Genomic DNA, 18,873 nt, shown 5'->3' on the forward strand with positions numbered 1-18,873 from the left:
GACCGTGCTTTGGGCAGCACATCCATCCTCCGTCAGTATCAGATGGTGACTGAGACAAACTGACCCACTTCGCAGGCAGCTAGCCTCAAACGACTCAGGAACACGGGAAAACGAACCACCGCAAGAGCAATGGACTATGGCTTATGGAAATCGATCGGACTAACAGCAGAGCACTCTCCTACCTGCTCGATGTGAGAGCAAAAGAGTAGAAGAGAGTGAAAGCAGATGTAAATATAGATTAGTTAAAAATAGATCTGTATCGGTAAAGAAGAGACAGATCAACTGATTCCGGCACAGTAGTGGCCACGAGCACGGAGTGCCTTAAAAAAAAAAACGCAATTTATTCAATGAAATTCCTTAAACGTTATGATACACGACATTTTTCTGTATTTGTATCAACCGGTTGTCCGACATTTCGCGGTAAACCATTTCGCGGTGTACCATTTCGCGGTTTGTATCATTTTGCGGTTTACCGTCTTGCAGCTAGTACCATTTCACGGTCTATACCATTTCGCGGTGTGGTTTTTCCTACGAGTTGCACTGAAAATTGTTGTCATTATCACTTATAATATTTTCATCGGTGATTTACCCTTCTTTTGAACACAGGCAGCCCCTCAATTTGCTCTGTTAGGATAGATGAAACTTCCCGGTCCGAACCGCGAAACAGTACATCGCGAAATGGTACTGACCGCGAATCGACATGCCGCCAAATGGTACTAACTGCGAAATGTCGTACCGCGAAATGACAAACCGCGTAATAGTATACCGCGAAGTGGATTACCGCAAAATGTTATACAATCGTATCAACCGTTTTGATTCATATTACGGACAGCTTTTAATTCCGGACACTCTTCTTTGTATGGGAAACATTTCGTGTGAAATGTTTCAATTTTTGCCGTTCAAAAATTCGCATTTTCGAAGCTTGTTTTAATAATCATCTTCTATCTTCTATATATCTTCTATATAAATAAAAATGGAATGATGTTTGTATGTCACGAAATGGCTTGAGAACGGGCTAACGGATTTTGAAAATTCTTCCATAGTTATGTTCCTGAAGTGTTCCGACGTGTTTGTGTATATAAAAAGCAAAGGATGTTTAACGGGAAAGTTGAAAAAAACAGGAGTGAACGGAACTTCCATTTTGCACGGGGCGTTCCATGGCGTTTTTCAACAGCCTACTTGATGGCAAGACGAAGTTTGCCGGGACCACTAGTTTATCATAAATATCTATGAAAATTTACAATGCCCAACTGCCTTAGACGTCTGTTTAGTGGTTTGGCGATTTCAATCGATCATTTCACTTCTCTATTTATGATTTTCATGAGCTGTCCAGAATTGGTATCAAAGTGTCCGGAAATCAATGCAAAAGTAAGGAAGCGTCCGGAATAAGAATCATGGGAAGTCCACACATTTTCATTTATTTAAAATTATTCATGTGGCGGAATCTAAATCTCCAGAACCATCCAGAAACTTTTCGTGATTCACCAGGGAATTTCTTTCACACACTTCCTCACCAATCGCAAAAAAAGAGACGCATTCTTGTGCGGAATCGCATCCGGATCGGCGTTCCTTTGATCTTATTCAGAACTAATCCGATTACGAAAACCTTGTTTATTACCGCTTTCTAAATACCAACTTCAACGATATCTTACTCCAAAAAAGTTTCTCTCTTTCGCACTTTCAATTACAATGGAAATGTTCTGTGTCCGCTTGTCACTCTTCGATACATCAGCTAAGAACCTGTTTTGCTACACACAATAGTTTACTGCTTGTTTTCCTTGGCACCTTGCAGGGCTTGGGTCATGTACAACTTAGCCAACGATTGGGAACAGAATTGGGAAATGTGCTGGGCGTAGGTGTTGATCTGGCCGGACACGATCATCGGGTTCAACCGCGACGGAACCGGCAGTGGTCGGAACAGTTTCTGAACCTCTTCGTCCGGGATGGCGGCCTCACCCTTGGCGATACGGGCCGCGTTTTCCTGGGCATGCTTGGCCAGCATGCGATGCTTATCCTGCGAGAAAATCAGAACGTTAATTCCAGTCCACACTTGTCAAGATAGCTAATTTAGGCGGACAATAGGTTTTCGTTTCGGTTTATTGATTTTACAACCATCTTTGTTACGGAGAATATGTTCAAAACTTTCAGTTCTAAAAATCGGAGGAGTCATTTTTTTATGCGTAGCTTTTATGATGTATACTTTTGAATTAGACTATTCTCTTATGAGATTTTGTACAACATTAAAACCGACATATACATTGACCCATTCTATTTTGTCTGTTTTGACTATTTTGGGATGTTTGCGTAATTCCTGCTTCATGACAGCTCATTTTTTTAAACGATCACAGAGGTTTCTGATGATTAACCCTCTAATACTCAAATTTTTATTTTCGATCAAAATATCATTTTTAGTTATCTAAAATCGTTCTAAACACATTTTGGATCATGATTTATTTTTATTCGCAATTTTGGTTTTTGATTTTTATATTTTTTTTGTTTTTGAACATCCTTATCCTTATTTTTTTTTTCTTGAAGCCTCTTCTAGTTGCTAATTTCGGGCAATAATAATAATTCAATTACGATACTTTTATAAATATTATATTTTGATTTTTTTCTGGATTTTTTTGAATTTTCCGTGTAGGTAACTAACGGAAAAACAGGTTTTATTTTAATACAGGTCGGACTCGATTATCCGGGGACTCGATTATCCGGGATTCGATTATCCGGAATTTGTTTTTTGATGTTCTTGTTTTTCAATTTTTATGCATGAATCTGAGATAATTTGGTATTGCAATATACAATATGAATGATTTTGCAGTTTAGAACGTATTTAAGAAAAGGGTTGTGGTTTTATGTGTAAGCCGGTCAAAATTTTTTTTTCTTGTAAAGACCTCTACTGTTCCTAGAAAAAAATTCTGGCTGCGCCACCGCACCATATAAATAAAATAACGAAAACAGATAATATTTAGGTTCTTTTATCAAAAATTTCAATTTTTTTCTTAGTGATTCGATTATCGAAAGTGAAAAAAAAAATCGAGCCTCCGGATAATCGAGTCCAACCTGTACCACCAAGCTCTTCTTTTGTGATAGGTTGATAGTAGAAAAATATAAATGATACGATTTTTTATATTACAGGTTAAATGAACCCAAGGCATTTGTAGGTTATATAAGAATACAATTTTTCTAACAATTTTCAAAAATAAAAAAAAGTTTCAAAAGTCATAAAAAACTTTCTTTATATGCGTGTTATGAGTCAAGGTTTAAGCCAAAAATAAAATCATTTTAATTTCCGTGCTACGAAAACAATACACAAAATTCCAAAGTGTACCACGTCTGAAGGCGGGGTTGGGTATTACAGGGATAAGGTTCGCTGAAAGTCCGCGAGTAGTGTTTGGTACATCAATTGGGTTGTCTAGTGAAGAAAAATTCACAGTTTTTTCGTAGCTTGATCAAAAGATTATGTTGATATAAATTATTAAAAAAGATTCCAATCCGTCGACTCAATGACATTCCAATTTACATAATGACAGCTCGCCCTGAAGTAAAATTTGCCGAGGTATGATTCAAAAGTAATTTGCATACAAATTTCAAACGTGTTTTTAAAATAGTTGGTCATGGAAAATTGTGAAATTTTGGATTCTAGTTCTTTCGGATCATCCGTGTATAACCTCACGTATTAAAGGCCACCAGAACGATTCTATTATTTTTCTTAATTTTACATCTCAATTTGTCCAACCCTAGTTGAGTACTCACGTATTAATTTTAAATTATATTTCTATCGTTCTCCAAAACAAATCCAAACTTCCAGTGTTTTCTTGTGGAAGAACAGAGGACTCCTCGGCTTTCATAAAGCAAGTAACACATCAACATCTTCAAATTGGCCTGCATTCGGACGCAGCTGTCGCCGTTATTGTTTGTTATAATAATAAGAGCACCAGTACTTACACATTGAGGATGCTACTGATCCCGGTTCTATGTGTAGAAAGAAAAATTTCTTGCTGGTGAGTTATGAAAGAATTTTTTTTTCTCTTCGAAGAAAATGTGGCCGGAGTTCACCTACTGTACTGGTGAAAGTCGGTCGTAGTCAGGTAAAAAGATGGATTTAGAGGTCGTTCAGAGTTTATCCATCCACCCAATCAACGGCTGTACGTCGCTTCATAGCCCGCCGCGCTCCTCCAGCTAAGTTCTACATAGACAATGATACTTGCTTTCAGGGTGCCAGTAGGGAATTAATATGAGAACAAGTTCTAGCCAGGAACGACGCTCTAGCTACCGTTTTCACGAATACCAACACCAAATGTCAAATTCTTTCGCGCATCCTGTTTAACAGACTGCGACCGCTCGAGGAGTCCTTCGTCGGCGAATACCAAGCTGGTTTTCGTGAGGGCCGTTCGACAAGCTTAGCTTGCGAATGATCCTAGACAAATTCCGCGAGTATAAGTTGCAGACTCACCATCTGTTTATTGATTTCAAGGCGGCGTACGACTCAGTGAAAATAAATGAGCTTTGGCAGATAATGTCTGAAAATGGATGCTGAAAATGCTACGCTGGATGGTTCGAAATCAAGTGTTCGGATCGCAGACGAGGTGTCAACCTCGTTCGTGACGTTAGACGGATTGAAGCAGGGAAACGCACTTTCGAATTTACTGTTCAACATTGCACTCGAGGGTGCTATTGGGAGATCTGGCGTGCAGAGAAATGGTACTATTATCAAAAGGTCGTACATGCTCCTTGGCTTTGCGGACGATATAGACCTAATTGGAATCGATCGCAGGACAGTGGAAGAGGTCTTCGTGCCTCTGAAAGGGAGACAGTGAGGATAGGCCTGACCATTAACGTTCAACGCTCCGTCATCGTAATCATCGTCATCATCGAAACTTCAAAAGCAGTTTTTCTTAGCTTAGCTTAGCTTAGCTTAGACTGACTACACATATCAATGGTTGCTATTCCGTGATTGACCGAAGTCAGTGAAAATGCACAAAGAATCAACTAGAAGTTCGGCTGGGATTGGCCATAATCTTCTTCAGTGTGCATAATTCAGTGCCTCTATTTATACAGGGTCAATAACGGCGCCGGCCACGTCCTTGCAGTCAGGTGGGATTGGGGGAAGGAATGTTAGTGTGTAACCTTTGCTTTTTGGAGACCGTGTTTGCCTCTGCATCTCCACAAAGGTTACTGGGAGGGATGTTTGTTAATGGGGAGGATCGTTGGGTCATAGGATTCACTTTGATAAGCGATTAGACCATGATAAACAATGATTTGTGAGATATATACATGCTTATACGTAAATATAATATTTTCATTTGATATGAACAATTTCTATGTAGAGGAAAATTATGCCGACACTTGAGGTGACGAACCATTCAAAGTTTGTTGAACAAATACCTAAATGTAACATTCCTACAGCTGTCAGGACGAAAGCATGTGTTATTATATTTTACTCATTTGAAAAGAAACAAAAAATTCGATTGGTTGGGACATCATAGAACACTCTTATTCTTATGCCGACACTTACAGTGGCGAACCATCCAAAGTTTGTTGAATAAAGTGAACCTTTCGCAAGTCTACACTTGTAGTGTCGAACCATTCAAAGTTTTTTTAATTGCAAAAATAAAGGTATATAAGAGGTGTTCTGAAAAAAAAAAATGTTAAACATAAATAAATCATGAATCAGAGTTTGTGTCGACACTCACAGTGACGAACCATCCATAGTTTATTGAAAAATCATATTTACATCCCACCATTGTAACGATTGAATGTGCAGTCATACATATTTTATAGATTAGAAATAGTAGCATGAAACGAGCTCACCAATTGATCCGTTATCCTTGACTGAGCAGCCACAATCCACTTTCGGCTTCACTCGTTTGCTCGGCTATAAAAAAGCACTCAGGGAAAAACAAAATAAGCGCGCGACCCAAAAAGAATAAAAAAAAAAAAAACTGTTCGGGCTTTCTTGACGCACTGCCCAGGAGCAAGCGTCAAGGTCGAAGGATCAAACAGAACTAACCGATCGCGGCACTTTTTCAGTTACTCCAACCGAACTCACCGATCACGCCACTTTTTCACTTACGAGACCGAAGCGCGACATGTTTGATCCTGCCCTCGTCGCTCGCCCCGGCAAAAGCAAGTGTCAAGGTCGAAAGATCAAACAGAACTAACCGATCGCGGCACTTTTTCACTTTCTTCAACCGAACTCACCGATCACGCCACTTTTTCACTTACGAGACCGACGCGCGACATGTTTGATCCTGCCCTCGTCGCTTGCCCCGGGAAAAGCAAGTGTCAAGGTCGAAAGATCAAACAGAACTAACCGATCGCGGCACTTTTTCACTTTCTTCAACCGAACTCACCGATCACGCCACTTTTTCACTTACGAGACCGACGCGCGACATGTTTGATCCTGCCCTCGTCGCTCGCCCCGGCAAAAGCAAGTGTCAAGGTCGAAAGATCAAACAGAACTAACCGATCGCGGCACTTTTTCACTTTCTTCAACCGAACTCACCGATCACGCCACTTTTTCACTTACGAGACCGACGCGCGACATGTTTGATCCTGCCCTCGTCGCTTGCCCCGGGAAAAGCAAGTGTCAAGGTCGAAAGATCAAACAGAACTAACCGATCGCGGCACTTTTTCACTTTCTTCAACCGAACTCACCGATCACGCCACTTTTTCACTTACGAGACCGACGCGCGACATGTTTGATCCTGCCCTCCCGAAACTTCAAAAGCAGTTTTTCTGCTCAAAACTAAAATTAATCGATGAAAATGTGTTCACTGTGTTCCGGTTGGAGAATAGAATACTGTGAACACATTTTCCTGTAAATTTTCTTGATTTTGAACGAAAAAAACTGCTTTTGAAAATTCCAAAATCAATGACGGATCCTGCCCCCTTAATTCTACCAAAACGAAGTACATGGTTTCAGGTAGAGATAGAGTCAGGCACGGTGGTTTAGGTGCTGAGGTAGTGTTTGATGGGGATGTGTTTGAAGTTGTTGAAGAATTTGTTTACCTTGGAACACTTGTGACATGTGACAACGACGTTTCCCGCGAAGTCAAAAGACGTGTTGCGGCTGCGAATAGGGCCTTTTACGGACTACGTAACCAGCTTAGGTCCCGCAGCTTGCAAATGGAAACAAAATTCGCCCTGTATAAAACATTGCTTCTTCCGGTGGCTCTCTACGGGCACGAAGCGTGGACGTTGAAAGAGTCAGACCGGAAAGCTCTCGGTGTTTTCGAGCGTAAAGTGCTGCGGACAATACTCGGTGGGAAACTCGAAAATGGTGTGTGGCGCAGACGCATGAATCACGAGTTGTATCAAGTGTACAAAGATGCGAATATTATCAATCGTGTAAAATACGGCAGACTTTAGTGGGCTGGTCACTTAGTGCGAATGTCGGAAGAAAGAATTGCGAAAATAATATTCAGCAGGGAACCAGGTACAGGTCGGCGGCTTCGGGGAAGATCACGAATACGCTGGCTGTACGCAGTGGAAGAGGACCTGGCGACCCTAAACGTTCGGGGCAACTGGAGAAGTTTCACCCAAGACCGACGAAGATGGAGCTCTACAATACGCCGGGCAATGGCGTGACGCTACGCTGTAGCCATCAAGGTATCAACCAGAGTCCGCGGCTACAAAGCAAAGCCATGCTGAAGGTGTCTGGGTTCGAATCCCGGTCGGTCCAGAATCTTTTCGTAATGGAAATTTCCTTGACTTCCTGGGCACAGAGTGTATCATACCTGCCACACGATATACGAATGCGAAAATGGCAACTTTGGCAAAGAAAGCTCTTAGTTAATAACTGTGGAAATGCTCATAAGAACACTAAGCTGGGAAGCATGCTCTGTCCTAGTGAGGACGTTATGCCAAGAAGAAGAAGAATACAACCTCGAAAGAACAGTCGATGATTGAAAAGATAAAAACACACTGATAAGAATAATAGTAGTTAATTTATTTAACACTACCAGGAAACCTCGCTAACAGTACGAGGAAGATGAATTTTTAGGGTCAAATTCGCGAGCGTCCTTGAAAAAATTCTTGAAGTACATCACTGACTTTCGGGGAAGTGTCGTATTCGGTGAACTGATTTTCGGGGTAATCTGCTATTCGGGGTAAAGGTTTCCGGGGTAATGTGTCATTCGAGATAATGTGTCATTGGGGTATCGTTGCATTAGGGATAAAAGTTTTCGGGAAAGTGTTATAGGACCATCCAGTTCAATTGATACGATCTTGAGATCCAAGGTTCAGCCAGAAATGTACGTTGTGTTCGAAAAACATTAATTAAACAATCGTTTTAGGTTAACGCTTACTCTCACCAAGATACTGGTGTTCGGTTTCCGTTAAGAAGTTGAAGAATCTTCCCCACCACAGCAATATGTGTGTTACCATAAGCATGAAACGAGCTCACCAGCTGGTAACACAGCGTAACAAAAATGACATTTTTGCGTGTCTCAAGGATCAAATTATGTGTCTCTAGTAGATTTGGGGTTGCTGAATCTGGTGCCATTCTCAGAAATGTTCCAGCACGTCACAATTTTTAGCTACAGGTCGCCAAAGTTGTATAAAACACTAGTTTTATTCATGTTAACATGAAATTTAAAGTACGATTTATCAAATTTTTTTGTGATCTAATCCGCCAAACATGCAAAATAGAACTTGAACTTTCATTTCAGACATAATTTGATTGAAATTGCGCGATTAAATTTTGATTAAACCGATTTTTTCAACATGCTTGCAGTCTCCATACAAAATTCTTCGTTTCTTCTATATGGCAAAATACAACAATTCTCTAAACCATCAAAAAATAAATTTTCCGCATCGAAAGTATTACAAACTTTGATGATAAGTATTGTTATACACATAAAGTTTGAATTGTGTGGCAAATTAAGCCAATATATTACCTTACAAGCTGGCAAACTTGCATGCAAGTTGGCTGAAATAGTCATTTTTTGCTTTTTCAACAGTCAATATCTCAAAAACTAGACGTGCTATGATATTTCTGAAAACGGCAATGGATTAAGCAACCCTTAATTAAGTGACTAGCGGTATTTTGGTGCTGGAGACAAAAACGTGTTCCGCAGTGTAATCCATCCTCGACTGAACACAAATATCTTTTCTCACTCGCACAACGCGAACCGAACAACACGATTGATCCTGATTCCGTCGCTCACCCGACAGCTTCCACAGAGCCCAGCAAAACGCGGAAACGGAAAAAAAGAATCTATCCGACGGTGAAGAATACGAAACTGCTTATTTGGGCTTTCCGAAACGCACTCTCAAGAAAAATTGTAAATCTTCCAGAAGTTCATAGAATGATTTCGATATAATTTTGTCTTAGATTTGCGTTTAGGAAATCTCCATGAATTCAACCAGTAATTTCTCCAGCGATGCCTCCACCGATTTCATAACATTTCCTCCGGATTAATCGTTCAGATTTATTTTAAATATTTCGACCAGGAATTCCTGAAAGGATACCTTCAAAAATTACTCAAACAATTTATCCACGAATGACTTCAGGGAATTGTCAAAATTGTTTTTGAAAATTGTTGAAGTCCTATAGTAATCTCTGATGAAGTCATGGTAGATTTTTTAGATAAATTCCTAACAAATTTATTGAAAAAATATCAATCGAATCCCTGGATAATATCATGTAGGATTTTCCGAAAGAATGTCTAAAAACATCAACCGCAACTCCGGAAGAAATTTATACCAGATATAAGAGAATCCATGAAAATATTGTATATAAAATTGACCGAGGAATGTTCAAAAGAATTGCAAAAGTAGATGGAGACAAATGATGGAGAAAAATTCTGGAGGAATTTAATCAGGAATTCCCAGTCGAAATAATAACTGAGAAATTCCTGGTGGTTCCTTTTACTAGATTTCCTGAAATTATCCCTGAAGGAATTTTGGACCAACTCATGAGACAGCCAGTGGATGAATTAGCGAAGGAATCCATATAAAAATGCCTGGAAGAAGAAATGGAAAAAATCGGCGTAGGAACTCCTTGAGGAGTTCTGGTAGGATTACCCAAACAATTCTTAAACGATTTTTTTTTTTCAAAAACTCTAGAAATAATCATGAGAATTATCTTGTAAGAGCTGTAGAATTCGTTGGAAAATTTGCTAGAATAGCTAGTGAAAAAATCTGTGGATGAATTGATAGAAAAATCGCTAGAGAAAGTCCTAGAAAATTTGGGAAATAAGAAAATTTTCCGAATAGTTTCTGTGGTAATTATTAGAAGTAGTGGCGTAGGCTTCCAGGACAGCCTGAAGCAAATTCTGAATGAATTTCTTTAGTGATTCCCTTAAAAGTCTGGAGGAATTTCATGACGAGTTCCTAGAAGAGTTTTTTCAGGAGGAGGAATTTCAGAGTTTTCCAGGTGAAATCTCAGGAAAAATCACTTGAAGAATTCTTGTAGCTTCCAAGGAATTTGATAAGATGTTCCTGAAGAACAATCGTGAAAGAGTCTCTGACGGTATATCTGGAGCCTTTGAACCCAGGATTTAAGGCCGTACGGAACGTCATCATAATCACCCTATCCATTTGAAGAAGCAAATCTCAAGAACCACTCGATATATCGATGCGAAAAATATATCACTATGATTCTATATATGTAGTGCACAACCCATTAAATTTTCAACTTCATCGGTTCACTAAAACTCGAGATTTGCTTACACAAAGTTCTGATGATAATTGTTAGAGTGAGACAAAAGATAGGGAAAATAACACGGTCTCCCGTGTCACCTTAATACAAATAGAAAGAGGAAAATAGATGAAGAGACTTCTAAGATCTGCCATTAAAAATACAAACATTTCAGAGACTTGCATTAAAATAGACAAGTATGAAAAGTAGGGTCATACAATTTGTAGTAATGGAAATTCAGAACATATTATCCAAAGCAAATATGGTTGTAAAATCAATTAGTCAAGACAAAAATCTCATATCCGCTTGAATTACTGCACCAGTTATCAGTTAAATCAGGCAAAATTCCAAAATGTAGCTTACCTGCTCCTGTCGAATGACAGTTTGCTGATACTTGTTGAACTTGTTGGCCTCCTGATTGAGTTCATCAACGCGGTCCATCAGACAGCGAAGGTGATTTTCCAGCACGGAAGCCGTTCCCAGGTCCAAAAAGTGCGTTCCCTCCTCCTCGGGGACCATTTCCTTCATCTCCGACATCATGATGTTGCAGAGGGCCGAGTTCTTGATGACGATCGGAATCTCAATGAAAAGATTCTCGTAGCCAACCTTGAGATTGCGCAGCGCCTCCGGAGTGAACTTCTCCTCCTTGTACATGGCAATGGCCTGAGGAGTGAGCCGGTAGGCCTTCAGCGTCAGGAAGCCCCGAGCGGACTTTTGCGTGTCGTAAATGACCACCACCGATTCCTCGATGCTGGTCTGATAGTGATACTGCGATTCCAGCAGCGGCAACGACAGGAAGTTGCCAACATCGGCACTCTGGTACCATCCGACGTGGAAATGGTCCACATTGACCAGACGCAAACGACGCATCATATTGAGCTGGTACTCTTCCTCATCGATTGTCTCGTCGGACGACTTTGGGAACGGGAAACAGTTGGTGATTTCCAACCGATCGTCCACCACAAGGCCGAGAAGGGCACCCTGGGCCACTTCCATGTTGCTCCGCGATTCCTCATGACAATGTTTGACCATCTTCATCGCAGCCTGTAAAGTGGGAAATGAAAGATTAGCGAGCGTTGAGTAATAACTGAGTTTTTCGTAGATTTCATACTGAAACTGCCAGAAACCAGAGATGATAAGACATGACAATTTCCATTGCCGGCCACGTTCAGATTCCTCGTTCACCGCCATTTAATAAGACTATTTTGGATGGGTTTTGAACCTAGGCGAAAAATATATATGCCAAACTACGTTCCCATTGAAATTAAGCCTTCTTCTAGGGGCTCCGATAGCTGTAGCGGTAAACGCGCAGCTATTCAAGACCAAGCTAAGGATCGTGGGTTCGAATCCCAACGATCAAAAATCTTTTCGTAAAGGAAATTTTCTCGACTTCCAAGGACGTGTTAAACGCGTCTCTGGTTGTGAGGTTTCAAACAGCAAATTTAAAATATTGAGCGGTCTTTGGAAATTCAGCCAGTGGTATGTTTGTTTGTCTGTGATGTTACTTTATGCCCAGGAATGTTAGGCAAATTCCCATTACTCAAAGATCCCAGATCGACCGGGAATCGGTACGGGATCTTTAAGTAATCTTATTTTTAAATTTAATCTTTGATCACAGACACAGACTCGTTGACTTTATCAGTTTTCCACACTTTTTCACAAAACATTTGAAAGTGGCAAAACACAATGATTCTGAAAATACCGCTACACCGAAGTAAACGTGAAAGAAAATTCAAAACGCAGCCCCCGGACGCACGGATTGGTGTCTAATTAAAAGATTATTAGCAAGTAGAAATTTGCCGCTTGGTACGATGAGTGTTAAACCGAAACGTCAACCAAGCAAAATCCAGCCTTAACACAGCATGGTGAAAAGCGACCAATTTTCAATCACGATTTTCCCCTGGAATACCGCAAAATCTTGAGGAAAAAACCTTCGAGAATTGCAGAACGGCACCGAAATTATATAGTTTTGCTTACCAGGCCATCGCACTGGACGTACGAGATGGTATTATCGACTTCTTGCGCCGGACGACGATTTTGAGCACGACTCGCCATTTTTGAACACTACGAAAGGAAAATGATGATGCGGGGATGACAACTCGATGACAGAAGTTCGAACGGAGATCAAGTTTGACAGAAGATTATGCCCCAGTTGATTTCGGTGTGGACTGTGGGAAGTAACCAAAATCCTACTCTTCGGGTTCAACATATGAAAACAGCTTGTGGCGTAGCAGTGTTTGGATTTTGATCCGAATGAACTTATCTACGATGACGTCACGCTGCAACTTCCAGCGGGAAGAAAACCTTACTGCGGGCCATGTTTACAGAAAATGAACGATTTCGCTGCACATTCATCCACTTCATGTCATTCGGTGAACATTCCTTCACTGGATGTTGGTCCGGATGTCATTTTATATAAACACGGCCCGCATTTAGAGCGGAAAAGAAAAAGAAAGTCGACAGTAAAAGAAGACCGTGGAGTGGATAAGTCCATATGCCGATCGAACCATACACTGAGAAAATCAACACGTCAAGGTCGTGTGTTTTACTTACAGATTTGCGCAAAAAGGAAAACCTCATGACTCGAGTGTGGTAGCCATATGGATTTCGTCATTGATTTCACGGTATAATTTCATGTGTATGTATCAACATTAGGTGGTCAAGTGAAGCCTGTCTGAAGAGAAAGCTTCGGGAACTTATGTGGAAAAATATGGAATCCCTGTTGAATCAATCCATGTAGCAAAACAAAGGAATTTAATGTGTAACACTCGCGAAATTTGCAAGAAAATTATAGCAAATCGATATGGATGTTCATGAATCGATCCATACACTGATACAAATTACATAGTAAAGTCAACCATTGGTGCATGTTCAATAACACCATGCCACAAAATAGTGACAATAATCGAATATTGTGTAATGTTTACCACATTTTTGTTGAAATTACCATGGCCTGATGCTATGTAAAATGGTAATTTTAACTACACATGTTAGTCGACTTCATCGCCATTTGTTATCCAAATGTTTGCCCGCGCCGTGAGTTTTTCCTGCTTGTTGTTAAATATTTCTTAAGGGATGGTACACAAATTATGTCACGCTAAATATCAACTTTTTCGACCCCCTCCTCCCCCTTTGTCACACTTTTTGTAAGGATCCTTCGAAAATTTTGTAAGGCTTGTCACGCTTGGCTCGACCCCTTCCCCCCCCTTGGAGCGTGACGTAATTTGTGCATGGCCCCTAAGTATAATCTCAGTTTAACGTTATTTGTTAGTAATAACAGAATAACATGTGAACAAGGTATGTATTTCATTCATCTGTTATTTTGACAATAATAATTTATGATCTGATTTTTAGCTGCGATCGAGAATGCAATGCAAAATGCAGCAGCGGACAGATGACGAGACGTCGTAGTAGTTCAACATTGCCACCGAATTTGATCACGGTAGGTATCTGCGAGAATCCCAGCAACTCTTGCTTAAACAGCACTATCATCATTTCCGGATTCGGTTTCGATTCGGAATATGACACTCGATGGAGCTGTTCGAGCGGGGCATGCATGCAGCGAACAGGAAGCTAGATCAATGGAACCGGAAGAGTGGCAAGAAGCAATGGAATCATCCCAGCATATTCCTAGAGAACCGCGACAGCTGCCGATGTGAATGCGAAGGTCTTTGGAAACTAGCAATGTGAAAGCTATTCTAGGTTACAGTCACGGCAAGTCGATCTGGAATGGAGTACTTTCCTCGGTGTTTCTTCAGCTTCAAACTAGTGTAAATTGAAGCGACCAAAACACTCTGGTATATTTATAATTCTCATGAAGTACATAGCATTAAGTGATACTAAATGTAAAGGATAAAAAACTAATAAATAAAAACCAACATTTTGCCTTTTTCTGTTTTGCTTTTGTTTTCCATTCTGAAGCTTGCATTGAAAGTCTACTATCCATTATTTTGTTAATAACTATGACCATAGTATGGATTACTATGCCAGCTTTCTGTCAAAACATAGTAATCGTGACCACTGTTTTGTTTTTCCAAAAATGTATCATGTTCTGTAAAAATCAAGTAGTAAAGTAGTTTTAGTTTGACCCTTGATATAGTCACCCGGATAAAAAATACAATACAAAAACAATATAGCGTATTGCAACAGTACCATTCAATATATTGGAAATACAATACAGTATATTGTACAATGACAATACAATTACAGTACAATATATTGTTTTGAACAGTTCACTGTATTGTATATGAGATTTTGGCAATATAATGTATGGGTGGTTAAGTATCGTAACAATACAAATATAGATATTTTCTCATACAAACATTTTGAAAATACAATACGATATATTGTTCATGTATTGTCTTGATTAGCAATTCGTGTATTGTTGTACAATACAAAAACAATTCAACGAACTGTATCATGATTGCATTCGTCGTTACAGCTAATGTCAAGTGACTTCTAAAAAACTACTTATTTTTACTTTTTGAATATTTTTCACCCAACATTTCTTGCTTTCTGAACTTGTTTTGTTTATTTTTTTCAGCAAAGCTACATAGAAAAAAGCAACAGTTGTTTTACTCGAAAATAGGAATTTGACCAAAATTGTAAGGTATAAAACCAATTAAAAACAATACAATGTTCTGTTACAATATATTACATTGTTTTTGAATTGTTTATCCAAACAAGAATAATATTGCTTCGACATTCACTTACAATACGCTGTATTGTATCCAATACGTTATATTGTACATTAATGGTTTATTCCATTCACTGAATGATACGTTTTTATCCGGGCAGCGTTACCATATCTTTTTTATCAGTGTAGTTTTAAACACACAGATCGAGCGTGTGGATTTTTATCAGTGTATTTGGAGAGTGTAACAGTTCGTGAATCATAACAGTTCGTTGCACATCGCAATCGGAGAGCCCAATGAATGTGACTATTCACTATCTCCTTTGATATGTCAAGAGCAGCAACTCTCACAGACTATAAGGGCAGGTCCGTCCCACTCGGGCTCAGATTGGGTACCACTTCTAGTACTGCATTCGGTCCCTCGGTAGTGCAAAAGGTACCCAAGCTTGACAGATCGCAGTACACTTTTCACGGCATTCTAGATTACCATATGAGCCATAAAATTTTGGGCAATTGCAAAGGACATGGAGGTCTTGAATTTGTCTTTGATAAGGGCCTATTCAAAAATTTTATAACGCTAGAGGGAGTGGGTGGTTATTAGACTGATGCAAATTTTGAAGTTTTTGCTCCCCTATGCTTAAACGATGTCAATTATGATGAAAATCATTCTCCCAATATATGAAGTGATTTGAAAGAGGTTTGGTTGTGCACACACCATTTGAAGTTTATATGGAAATTACTATGGAAAAACCAAACCTTTTGTGTTCAGTCCTCTATCTGCTCGTCATAATAATATATGAGAAAGCGAACACACTTTTCTCATGTAAAATCTTCCCAGCTACAACTTTGCCGAAGACCACATTTTGTTGGGACGTAAGGATAATTTGTTATTCTTGATTCCAAAGTCTAAACCATGCTGAGATGATCATTCAATTACTTTCAGAGCAACACTGCTTTTTTGCTGTAGAACATAGTAGCCTGGATTACTTTGATCTATTCTTCCCGCCAGGAGCACCACTGTTGCCTGCCAAACAGTTGGTGAAGCATGTAAAGTGCAAACCCACTTTATGATGATGAATAACAATTTTTCCTGACGTCCAATCAAAATGTGGTCTTCGGCAAAGTTGTAGCTGAAAAAATTTCGCATGAGAAGAGTGTGTTCACTTTTCCATAAAATATTATGACGAAGAGATAGAGGGCTGAACACAAAAGGTTGGCGTTTTCCATAGTAATCTCCATATAAACTTCAAATGGCGTGTGCACAGTCAAATTTCTTCCAAATCATTTCAAATTTTGGGAGGATGCTTTTTACTATAATTTAAATCGTTTAAGCATAGGGGAGCAAAAATTTCGAAATTTGCATCACTCTAGTGGGTATCCTCGTGATGTTACAGCTCATGCAAAATAATTAAAATACTCTTACAAAAGCCGATACGAGGGGGTAGGTGGGTGTCAAAAATGTCCATTTTTGGCGTTATGAAATTTGTGAAAAAACCCTAACGATATCGAGCCAAACGGGTGATTTATGTTTTGCATAAAATTGGTAATAACATTCATATTTTCTGGTAATGTAACCTTTAACAACTCGATTCTGATCTATAAGGGCAACTTCACCGGTGGTCCATTTTTTGTTCCAAATTTATACCTGTCAAAATGAAAAAGACCAGTAAAAATATACCACACCGCACGCTCACGCACCGGTTGTTGTATTTTTTCTCGATCCATTTCGAATGCGATCATCAAAAACAAATAAATAGTGAATTGAACAACGGAATTGATTACCCTGAAGAATCCCGAAGAAGTATACGGATGAACTCCCAAGGAATTCTCGGAGGAATTCCAATAGAAATTGCGGTGGAGCTTCGAAAAAATTCCCGGCAGAGTTCCGAAGATATTCTCGGTGGAGCTCCGGAGACTTCCGAAAGAACTGCTAAGATATTTCCGATGGAGCTTCAGATGAACTTCGTCTCCTAGAATAACTATATGAAGGAAATCTGAAGGTACTCCGGAAGAATCTATAGAAGAACTCTTAAGCAATTTATGGTGAAACACTGAAGGACCTTCCGAGGAACTGGTGGATGGAATCCAGAATAATTGTTGGAGGAACTCCGGAGGGATGTAAAGTAATGAATTCCTGGAGGAATCCGGAGGGATTTCAGGTGGAGCTCTGAATTAATAATAGGAGAAACATGTGAGAAGTGCCCGGAAGAACTGGTGGAAATCCCCGGAAGAATTTCTAGACGAAATCACTAGAATAATAGCTATTGAAAATCCCTTGAGAAATTCGAGGAGAGAATTCCCGAAAGAATTCCTGGGGATATCGCCAGAACAATTTCTGGATAAAATCCCCGGAGAATTCCTTGGTTTAAATCCAAAGAGAAGTTGCTGGAGGAAATCTATGAATGAATTCTCTGAAATAATCATTGAAAAAATTTCTTGAGAAATCCTGAGCTCTTCTTCTCTCCTGAGGAATTGCTGGAGGAAATTCCTGGTGCAAATCCTTAGAGATATCACTGGAAGAAATCTTCGGATAAATTCTCTGAAAATGTCTCCGAATAAATATCTGGAGAAAATCCTCAGAGCTACTTCTTAATGAATTTCTAGACGAAATTCCCAGAGAAACGTCCGGAAAAAGTCCTGATACAAATCCCCAGAGAAATTTCTGTAGAAAATCCTAAAAATAATTCCTGGAGGAAATCCCCGGAGAAATTTCTGGACGATAACCACAGAGAAAAGTTTCTGAAGGAAATGCGTACCTGAAGGGATTTCTTGAACAAATCCCCAGAGTAATTCCTGCAGCAAATCCCCGGATGAATGCCTGAAAGAAATCCACAGATAAATCCTGGTGGAAATTGGGTCCTAAAATTTTTAATAAAATCTTGTTTTTATTTAATAACACGAAAGAGCATGTTACTGCAACTACTTTAACAATTTTTCCCGCTCAAATAACGGCTATACGACAAGTAGCTGTGTAACATCTTCGAAAGGCGCTTTCTCAACCATTTCGCAACTGTTGAATAATTATTATACAGCTTCGCTGTATTATCGATTAAATATTATTTTCAAGCTGTTTCACAGCTTCCGGAATTCATATCATAAGTATCTAAATTTAATCTTTCCAACGTTACCTGCCACCGCATGGAATCGAACTCACGATCTCTGCATCCACAAGTCTCGACGCTGTCCTTGTTGCCACCACAGTCTATATCGAAAGGCAAAGAAAACACACCGTTTTGTTCTACATCGAAAACGGTTCACACAATATTTTATAATGATCGTAAAAGATGCCATAGCCGCGCTTACACCACTTCATCAGGCTGTAAAAGGGTGCGAAACGTCAAACGCAATGTTTACATCCAACAAGCTGAGTAGATGCGCCACAAGTTGTTGTTTTACAGCATACTGCTGTATGCTCGCTGTATAACTAACGACAAAGCGCTTCTTAAATATATATTGAGCAGCATAACAAATCATATTGTATAGAAGCAGTCGGATTGATGATGGCGAGTTTTATTCCACATCATTAGGTTGCTATCTTTTACGGTGTTGAGTTACAGCTTAGTGAAAGCAGCAAAAGCGATAACTGACGAAATTT

At 39.6% G+C, this 18,873-nt stretch overlaps 1 protein-coding gene across 1 annotated transcript; it reads right to left on the reverse strand.

The window, feature by feature from the left end:
- Window positions 1–1,536: 1,536 nt before the first annotated feature.
- On the reverse strand, window positions 1,537–12,776 carry LOC5569863 (eukaryotic translation initiation factor 3 subunit H). Its single transcript, XM_001658709.2, has 3 exons — window positions 12,623–12,776; window positions 11,009–11,689; window positions 1,537–2,014 (listed from the first exon to the last, which is right to left on the reverse strand). The coding sequence occupies exons 1-3, from the start codon at window positions 12,698–12,700 to the stop codon at window positions 1,763–1,765; spliced, it is 1,011 nt and encodes a 336-aa protein (XP_001658759.1). The 5' UTR covers window positions 12,701–12,776; the 3' UTR covers window positions 1,537–1,762.
- Window positions 12,777–18,873: the final 6,097 nt, after the last annotated feature.

The sequence above is a fragment of the Aedes aegypti genome, chromosome 2 (assembly GCF_002204515.2).
Source record: "Aedes aegypti strain LVP_AGWG chromosome 2, AaegL5.0 Primary Assembly, whole genome shotgun sequence".
Lineage (NCBI taxonomy): Eukaryota > Metazoa > Arthropoda > Insecta > Diptera > Culicidae > Aedes > Aedes aegypti.